Source organism: Lepidochelys olivacea, assembly GCF_965140295.1.
Source record: "Lepidochelys olivacea isolate rLepOli2 genome assembly, chromosome: 2".
Taxonomy (NCBI): Eukaryota; Metazoa; Chordata; order Testudines; family Cheloniidae; genus Lepidochelys; species Lepidochelys olivacea.
In genome coordinates this window covers 189,964,950-189,974,632 of record NC_140412.1, presented here as the reverse complement: position 1 = coordinate 189,974,632, position 9,683 = coordinate 189,964,950, and the positions used below count along the sequence as shown (strand labels likewise).

Sequence of the window (9,683 nt, the reverse complement as noted above, 5' to 3'; positions counted from 1 at the left end):
GTTTGAAAATCAATATTCTACAAGAATTCACTGGAGATAAACAAAAGAATCAACACCATTTCTTCTTCCTAGGTCAGGCTAATGCAGACAACAAGCATGTGGGTTGTTGTGTCAGATGTATTGTAGTTATTGTGAATTTAGGGAATGATTTGTCAATTGCATTAGGAAAAGTAGACGCAGGGACAAATTCTGCTCTGTTATACACATACAACTGCACTGAAGTCAAACAGAGATCCTGAGAGCTGCATTTGGCCCTATCATCTCCAACTCTAAGGCTCCTTTTCAGAAAGTATCTTCGTTAAAGTTCCTTAAACAAACAAAAATCACAAGAATGTTCACCCTTTCAGCCACGCTTTCTCAAGCTAAAGTAATGACAGCATTTCCTAGCAAAGCCCTGTAAAAGGACACGTAAAAGGGAGAGGTTCTTCTGCGTAGGCTAGCAAGCAGCAGCTTGAAAGTCTGATGGATCACATCCAAGTGTTAGTCAATCATTGGTGACGAGTGCTTTCCCTGCACTCTGCACTGACATGGTATACTGGTGACATTAATAGAATACATTGTGCAAAAAAACCTCATTTTACATTTCTTCTCCCCTGCCTTTTTTCTTATTTCTTCATTTAAAAAGATAAGATGAAACAATTAAGGTGACCACAATGCTGACTGGATAATCTTAACAGTAAACTGAACTCAGCATTTTGGTAAGTTTAGTTACCCACCAACTGACTGCCACAGTAGGGCCTTGCCCTTGCTCAGGAATCGCTCTTATTCAGCAACAGTGGCCAGCAATCAGAATAGTTGCACCAGTGCTGACTCCTCAGCAAGGGCAAGCCAGGGCTTTGCATGCACTAATTGAGCTAATCAAGGTTTATCCTAAATAAGAGGCTGATTTTCAAAAAGGGCTGCCATTCAGATGTGCCCACAGAGAAACTAAGGATCCTAACTCCAGAAAATATTTTTTGAAGCACAATTTTTGAAACTCTTGGCCTCTATTCCTCCCTCTCTTGTCTGTTTAATCTCTTACTTTGAATACAATTTAGATTTGTTTTGTAAATTTGCCACTGTAATACACAAAGGACTGTGGGAGTATATTAAAAATGTATACACATATACATATGAGTTTTCTTCGATGAATTTTTATTTACCATGGGCCTGATCCAGCTCTATTTAATGTTAATGGGCTTTTTGCCACTGACATCAATAGCAGCAGGATTGATCCCTTTTGCATCAACTTTGGAAAAAAGTGCAATTAATAATTTCACAGAATCATAGTCTTTTCCATCTCTAATTGCGATCTCCTAACAGTGTAAGATTATTCCTTATAGTATATTCTCTAGTGTTTTTCAGAGTCCAGTTTTACATGACTCAAGCAATGGTGTTTTCACTTGTTCCCTTAAGAAACCACTATACAGTACAGTCTAGTACATCTCACCAAGAGGTTATTGTTCTTGACGTTCCACCTACTTTATCCTTTTTCAGTTTCATCCCATTACTTCTAGATACTGCCCCCTTTCCCCACCCTAAACATGACATCTTTTATGGAACTTTCACATTTCAAATCTTTTAGGCAGCTTAATCCATCTTCCCCCATTATTCAGGGGATATTAAAAGGTAAATTTGCAAAACTGATAGATTTAAAGGAGCAAAGCAATACTTAAAGCTTCCCATTGAACCTTCAGAAAAATAAAAGCAAGCCTAGATACTAGCACATCAGCCCAATGACCCTCCAGAATTCAACAGGAACGTCAAAGAACTTTGAGATGATCTCAAGGCTCTTGTACAGTCCTCTGGGGAAAAGGCATGCAACTTCTAGTAAATCTGAGCACAGGTCTAGGGGAGCTAGCAAGTCTTCTTGGTTCTGCCAAAGGCTAGCTGTGCAGCCTTGGGCAAGTAACTAAAACTCTGCCTTAGTCCCCCATCTGCCAAATGGGGGTAATGCTTAGCTACTTCTAATGGGGGTGCCATGAAGATTAACTAGTTAATGTTTGTAAATCATTCGAAAATGAAAAGGGATAGATAAGTACCAAGAATAATTACTAACAGAGGGAGGCTGTTCACGACAATCTGCACTCTGGGCTAAACTTCAGATGCCCTTCTCCTATCCCTAGAACACAGATTTACAATGCACGGGGAGAGGGCAAAAGGCAAGTCTCCCTGGAGGGAGACTTTCAGGGGGGCACCTCAAAGTGGGGGGAGTCCAAGCTGCTGCCCAGATTTCAGCGATGTCCTGAGGTATCCAGTGCCAGCTGTCATTCAAAAGGGAAGCCTTACGCCTGGCCCAGTTCCGGCCGGGGTAACTCTCTTCCGCCAAACTAACCCCCCTCCCTCCATCGTTTCAGCGGGGCTCAGTATCCTTCCCCTCTTCCCATCCTATAGCAGGGGATGCAGGGGCTGTGCGCTGTCCAACAGCTGCCGCCCTCCCCCCTCAGAGGTGGCTGCCGTCCCGTGCTGGGCAGGGCGGCGCGTGGAGCCCTTGGGACGGAACAGTGACTAATGACAGCCCCGGTTCCCGCTTGTCAGCTGCGGCTTCTCCCTGGCCCGGGAGGAAGAGGCGGGGTTTCACCTGGAGCCCGCGGGGAGGAGCTGGGGCTAGCTGCTGTCTCGCAGGTACAGAGCCGAGCAGGAAGCAGCAGGGCGCCCGTGGCAGCAGCTGGCCCCTCACCGGCACCCCGAGGGGGAGCAGCCTGCGCGCCCGCCCGGGGCTGCTGATGCTGGGAGATGGCGGCCGGGCTCCTCCTGGCCGCGGCTCAGCTCCTGCAGCTGGCAGGTAAGCGGCGCGGGGCGGGAGAGGCGGCGCGGGGAGCCGGGGCGGGAAGTTCCAGGGCAGCCGCCCGGGGGGGGCTGCGGCGCAGCGAGCCCCTGGCGCAGGCACCGCGGCAGAGCGCGGGAGCCCAGCGAGCCCCCGCCGTAAGCCGTGCCCGGGGCTGGGGTCAATCCAGGGCGCCTCGGGGCTTCAGCCTGGGGCGCTCCACAAGCCTTTGCTCCCCGGCCTGAGGCGTCCGCCTGGCTACTTGCCGTGCTGTGGGTCCCAGGCTCCCAGAGAGACAAGGTGGGGGAGGGAGGATCTGTTATTGGACCAACTTCTGTCGGTGGGAGAGACGCGTTTCCCAGAGCTCTGTCTTGGACGCGAGGAAAAGCTCTGGGTGGCTCCAAAGCTTGTCTCTCGCCAACTAAAGTTGGCCCAATAAAAGATATTGCCCATCCCAGCTTGCCACTTTGCCTTGTAACTATTCTAAAAAGCCAGCATTCAGCTCTGATGGGAGGGGGCCTGGGCTTACACCAGGCATGAATTTAGCCCCTCAAGTTTCCCCCCCCCCCCCAGGTTCTTGCTTTTCCCTCTCCGGAGTCTGTTCTTTCTTACACTTTTCAGTGGAGGAAAGGCTGCTCAGTTAGTTTCGGTCTGGCCTTCTTGGGCATAATTTACAACAGTGTTTTGAAAGGAGAGTCACCAGTTGCTTTTATTTGTATCTCCCTTTGCAAGTGTTTTATTTTTTGTGGCGGAGGCAGGGCCAACTTTCTTAAAGGGGGCAGCTCTTGGTGCCTCCATGAAATTGTCCATCCTGTTAAAATCTGACTCTTGTGTATGTGTTTCATGCAGACAGAAAAGCTATTCATTGCATGCTCATTTTTAAAATAATACATTAAGATCTCATCTAGATGCTAATGACATACGCCAGTAATTTGTATGCGGAAGCTGGTTGCTCCCTGCTTTGCCCTTTTTTCATATGGCTGTACTAATGTGTTGCAGTGATCTGAGAAAAGCTGTTGGTTTTAGCCTTCAGTCAAGATACAGTGAAACTTGTAGACGCAGTGGCGTAAAATAAGAGTGAAGTTAGTTTTAACTTGGGGTACTTTAAAACTAGGTTCATAATTGAATAACTGCAGAGTATCTTAATTTTAAACTATTGCCTTCATATCTAGAATCCCATAAACTTTCATGCTTCTCTCTTAAAAACTCTTTCAGATATTCTAAGTTGGAAGTAATGTGTCCACATATAACTCAACTCTACTCTTTAAAATGAGAAATATTTTAATACTTCCACTTTTCAAAAAGCTTTTGTAATTTAGAGCTTTAACTGCATACAGTTCTTATCTTTTCTTAGCTTTCTTTGTACTACCCCACAATGGGAGCTATATTTCCCCTGATGTGTGTAAACACTAATAAACCCTATGAGAGTTTGATGTGCACTAGTATTGGCAGTGAGTTGCCAGAATTAGGGTAGCACATTTTTATTTAGGGTGACTCTGAGTTTTGAGAGGAACAAGTTCCATAAATGCCTCAAACTGCATTCTGGCATTCTAGGACATAATTTCAACAATAATTTATTGACAGGAGAACACATTGTTTTTAATCTTACCTGAAAATGTCTTGATTTCTTAAGTACAGTATAGGGAGAGAGACATTTTCTGATCCTGCAATCCTTACTCTCACAAGAAGTCTCAGTGAAGCCTTCCGTCCAGACAGAGGGAAGGGAAAGGGAATTGCTCCCATAAGTAAGGGTTGCAGATTTGTGCCCAAAAGTTGTATTGCTCTACTGGGATGCTTGATATTAACCAGCACCACCAATTATCTCTCATTACAAATTTTATTAAGTTCTGTCCTATAACACTGAAGAAATTCAGACTCAATTTTTGTAAATGTCCAAAGACTGTCTGCTTGTAAGAATGGAGTAGGCAGAGCAGAGATACAGCATGATCTGCGTGCACATCCACAAACCTAAAAAAAAGCGTGACGCTTACTTCTAGTATTATCGGCCTTGATAATTGGATTCACTTCCATGCAAAACAATTGCAAAGTTTGAATATGGAAAAAACACAGTCTGTACAGTGTGATCTGAAATTCATGTCTATTACTTCTACTACCTTGAGGAGGGGTAGGCCATATTATTCAGGATAGTCATGGCTTTGAGCCAGGTAAGCATAGCTAAATGTTGACTAAATAACCAGACAGCATTGTGATTAAGCTTTGAAATTGTCTAGTCTAAAACTTCCAAATGATATATTTTCATCTGTGTGGAAGGATTTGTGAGCATAGCCCATAAGTATCAAATTATAACTATACACCCAAGTCTCCTCAAAGGATGATAAAACAATACCTCTATAGGGCACCCTTCTTTAGAAAAGAAACATATATGAAACTGAGCTCTTTCTTTGTAAGAGGGAGAAAATCCAAGCATCCCCAAGGCCTCTCAGGAGCTAATAAACCTTTAAATCATGGTATATTTTTGGCACATGACACTGTGGATCTAGATCTTCATTGACATGTAGGGCACCCTGTTACCTTTCTGGGAGAACAAACTTCCTCCTTTCTGGTCTCCCTGGTATATACGTTGCTCCCTCTGATCCAACCAAAATGTGGCTATTCAAACTGTCTCTCTCACCTACTAATTTGGCTGCACCACCACCCGCTTTGTGTCTTTCCTCTAGTTCTCTCTTACACACCACATAACATTTAAACTTCTTGTCCTTGCTTTCAAGACCCTACTCAACTACATCCTAGCCTACATTTCATATTTCCTCTGTTGTCACCTCCTCTTCCCTTATACCCTTTGTGTGCCTGTACTGAGTGGGTAAAAAACATCCAGATCAGAATTATCCATTCACTCGCACTGCTGCTATTGTTTTACACCTACTTTATGCAGGAGTAAATGGCTACTTATGCTGCAAAGCAGTGGGAATTGAGTCCTCCAAGTCTGTTTGGTGATTAGCAGAACCAAGCTGTGAGAGAGGAAACTGGTTTGTTATCTGAAATGGGAGTTCTGGTTGCTGCCTCTATCCCCAATTTAATTTGATCTTTGAATTCTAAAAGCCTTTTCTCTAATTAGAATATAAAATAACATGTGCATAGTATACAATTGTCTTAGAGTGGTAGCAAACAAAATTCCAGAGTAAAATTGTGCTTATGGGAAATTGTTGGGGCAGGATAAATTAGAGACTGGAGGATGAAGTAAGGAAAAGGGGTCTAGAACACATGACTTATGAGGAGAGGCTGAGGGAGCTGGGATTGTTTAGCCTGCAGAAGAGAAGAATGAGGGGGGATTTGATAGCTGCTTTCAACTACCTGAAAGGGGGTTCCAAAGAGGATGGCTCTAGACTGTTCTCAATGGTAGCAGATGACAGAACGAGGAGTAATGGTCTCAAGTTGCAGTGGGGGAGGTTTAGATTGGATATTAGGAAAAACTTTTTCACTAAGAGGATGGTGAAACACTGGAATGCGTTACCTAGGGAGGTGGTAGAATCTCCTTCCTTAGAGGTTTTTAAGGTCAGGCTTGACAAAGCCCTGGCTGGGATGATTTAACTGGGAATTGGTCCTGCTTCGAGCAGGGGGTTGGACTAGATGACCTTCAGGGGTCCCTTCCAACCCTGATATTCTATGATTCTATGAAAAGGACAACCAGTCTATTTTTGATTTCACAAAATATATTTTGTTATTTGTACAGAGGCATAGTCCAGTGCTTGGAGTGCAGGTCTGGAAGTCAAGAAATATAGGTTCTTTTTCTTGACTGCTGCTGATGGTATGACCTTGCACAACTCATGGAACCACTGTGTTCCTCAGTCCGTAAAATGAGGATGATGATAGTTATCTACTTCACAGGGGTGTAATGAAGATCAGTAATGGTTGTATGTGTTTTGGAAATCCTTCACTAGATAGTACAAAGTATATTTACTCAGGCTGGTTGAAAATTTTCCATCGAAACAGTTTTAGGGAAAACTGCGTTTTTGATTAAACAACATTTTAAGAAAATTGTCTGCCTTTTGTGGATTTTTTTTTTAAATGATGTAAAAACTGAATGCCAAAAACTGAAATATTTCAATTTGGATACGCTACTGTAGGGCTTCATGGGAGTGTTAGTTTGGTTGTGTCATGTTCTCATTCTTCTGTATGGACTGTACTACCTATTGGACTACATCTCCCGTGATGCACCACAGCCAGGGCTTGGTGTTCATGGTGCATCACAGGAGTCCAGCCAGGGAGCTCAGCCTATGGAGAAGAATGGGAGCATGACACACTCAAACTACAATTTCCCAGAGGCATCAATACAGCATTTCTGAATTGAAATATTTCTGTTTCTGGATGAAATATTTCAGTAAAAAAAATAAAAACTTTCTATAGGGAGCAAATTTTCTGACCATTTTTTAACTTCAGTTTTGGATTTACAGTCTGTAGTTATATGGAATGACTCCTCAGTCCAGAAGCGGGTTACTAAGGAGGAAAGGGATTCTTCACCTTTAAGAAATTCTTGCCTGGTCTTGGGCACTGAAAGTAGAATAGAACATTCTTTTTCTTTGTGTTTTTATTTCCCCCTCTTTGCCTTAAAATCACCACAGCTGGAATGTTGTTGTTTCCCCTGTTTTGAGTTATTACGTGTTCATGTGAATGAGTCATTTTTGAATGGAATTTTCTTTTTGTGATTCAGAACACTCAATACACGGAATCTTTCATAAAAGTAACTGCATATTTCAAAACACTTCTTAATGCTTTTCCCTCTGACACCCACCCATACCCCTCACTTCGACCTATCTTTTCCTCCGTGGGCCTGTCTACACTTGAAACTTTACAGCTGTACAGCTGCTGAGAGGCACCTCCCTGAGAGGCAGTAGCTAGGTCAATGGAAGAATTCTTCTGTCAACCTAGCGCTGTCTACAGCAGGGGTTTGGTCAGTTTACCTATATTGCTCAGGAGTGTGGATTTTTCACACCCCTGAGTGACATCACTAGTTTGACCTAACTTTTTAGTGTAGGCCAGGCCTCATCAAACTACAATTGGGAGGCCACAGTATTTCATACAGAGGAAAAAGTTGCAAAGTGGGCATTCTCATGGAATCTTCACTGATATATGGCTGGAACTACAATCACATAATTTCCTTTAGCTAAATTGTTTTATAAAACTAAACTGAAGTGTAAATCAAGGAGCAAAGGTCTCTACATCATGGTGATGCTCATTCCAGTCAAGTATGGCTGATTGCAAGTCCATCTGGGGTGCCATCAGAACCATTCATGGGTTTAATTAGAGGGAGTCTCTCTCTCTCTCCTGGAACTGATCAAGCTCTTCCTGCTAAAACTCCCCTGGGAGAGCTATGGATTTTGTTGCTGCCCATGTTTAAAATTATTTTTTGTCATCTTAAGAAGATTCTCTTGTCTCCCCCCCCACTCCCAAAAACGTATATCATGCTAAAGGGCCCCCCTATTCAACTACACCTTTCTTGGTCTTCCTATCAGGATCCTGTACCACTCATTCATTTAACATGCATTGTTCTAATTATTTTCAAAGCAGCCTCTGTGTTTTTCAGAAGCAGTTTTGCGCTCACAGTAAATTACCAGGAAAAAGTATGAATGAATTATAAATGGGAAAAATACAGATATAGATATCCACAAAAATGGGAATCTAGTTTGAAAATCAGGCCTCTAACTTCTTGAGTCTAATTTAGGAACATTTACTTTGAAGCACTAATAATATAATTAAGCATAATTTTGTGCCATCGTCAAAGATGAATGAATGGCATTAAAACAGGTCTTAAGTCCTTTTGGGACTTAATCTGCATTTGTAATTTTGGTCTTTAAAATTTCACTGTTATATTAAGTGAACTCACAAATATTGCTGGTATAGTTCTCCTCCCCTCATCTCTATGCTGCAATTAATTTTTTCTCCTCAGTTGATTGATCTGAGTGATATCTATGAAACTGAGGCTACAAGACTGCTATATGTAGTTTTTCCCTTCAGAAAAGGATACTAGCTTATAGGCTTTTTTGTTCTTCTTTATCAGTGACAGTACATAGATAATAGCCTTGTTTCTGCTCTCGTTAAAGTCAGTGGGAGCTGGATTGTTTCCAGTTTGAAAAACCATTTTCATCCCTGATAGACATCTTTCTTTCTAAGAGCATAAATGGTGTGTATGTGTGTGTGCATGCTACATACTATAGTCAGTCTAGAATATTTAGTTTTTCTCTTCAGAAATTAGGATGGGTTTAGGGAATAGTTTACTTTAAAAAAAATCAAGATAGCTCTAGTTCAGACAGGAAATAATTCATGGAAGTGTTACAGCCTGTATTATGCAGAAGGTCAGACTGGATGATCACAATGGTCTTTCTGGCCTAATAATCTATGAACCACGTATCTTATTTTTTTCCCTCCCTCCTGGTAGTAACATATCACCAGGAAATATGCATTTCTCCCCCCCCTTCTCGACTTCTAGACTGTATTTTCTTTACTAAAACCTTTTCTGTCTGGGAGGCATCAATAATGTGGAGATAGTTTGAAGGATAAAATGGGGAAGGGGCGGTGAAAGTGTGTATTAATACTCTAAACTTTATAGACAGCTTTTGGCTGTGTGTATCTCACTGCAGAGAAACTCAGTTTGTGTGACTTCACATGAGAACATCAACAGGAGAATTTCCCTCACATTATGAATTAACAAACAACAGTTTTTTACAATGGGAGTAGTCTGGTGCTTGATGATGGTGCCACAAAAAATATGCAAAAAGAAAAGGAGTACTTGTGGCACCTTAGAGACTAACCAATTTATTTGAGCATGAGCTTTCGTGAGCTACAGCTCACTTCATCGGATGCATGCCGTGGAAACTGATGCTAATACTTCCTTTTCTTATGAGTGGTACCTCTTTCACAACTCTAGTCAGTTTCAAACTGTTGACAGCAGTGTTAGGAGGAAAGTGGCTGTGTGCAGGAG

The 9,683-nt window shown here is 42.5% G+C and overlaps 1 protein-coding gene across 1 annotated transcript in view; it reads left to right on the top strand.

Moving 5' to 3' along the window:
- Positions 1-2,385: 2,385 nt before the first annotated feature.
- The window catches only part of CDCP1 (CUB domain containing protein 1), a 52,957-nt gene continuing 45,659 nt past the window's right edge, over positions 2,386-9,683 (top strand). Inside the window, exon 1 of the mRNA XM_084620068.1 lies at positions 2,386-2,764. Coding sequence (XP_084476194.1) covers positions 2,716-2,764 — 49 coding nt within the window. The 5' untranslated portion in view covers positions 2,386-2,715. The remainder of the gene's footprint in view (positions 2,765-9,683) is intronic.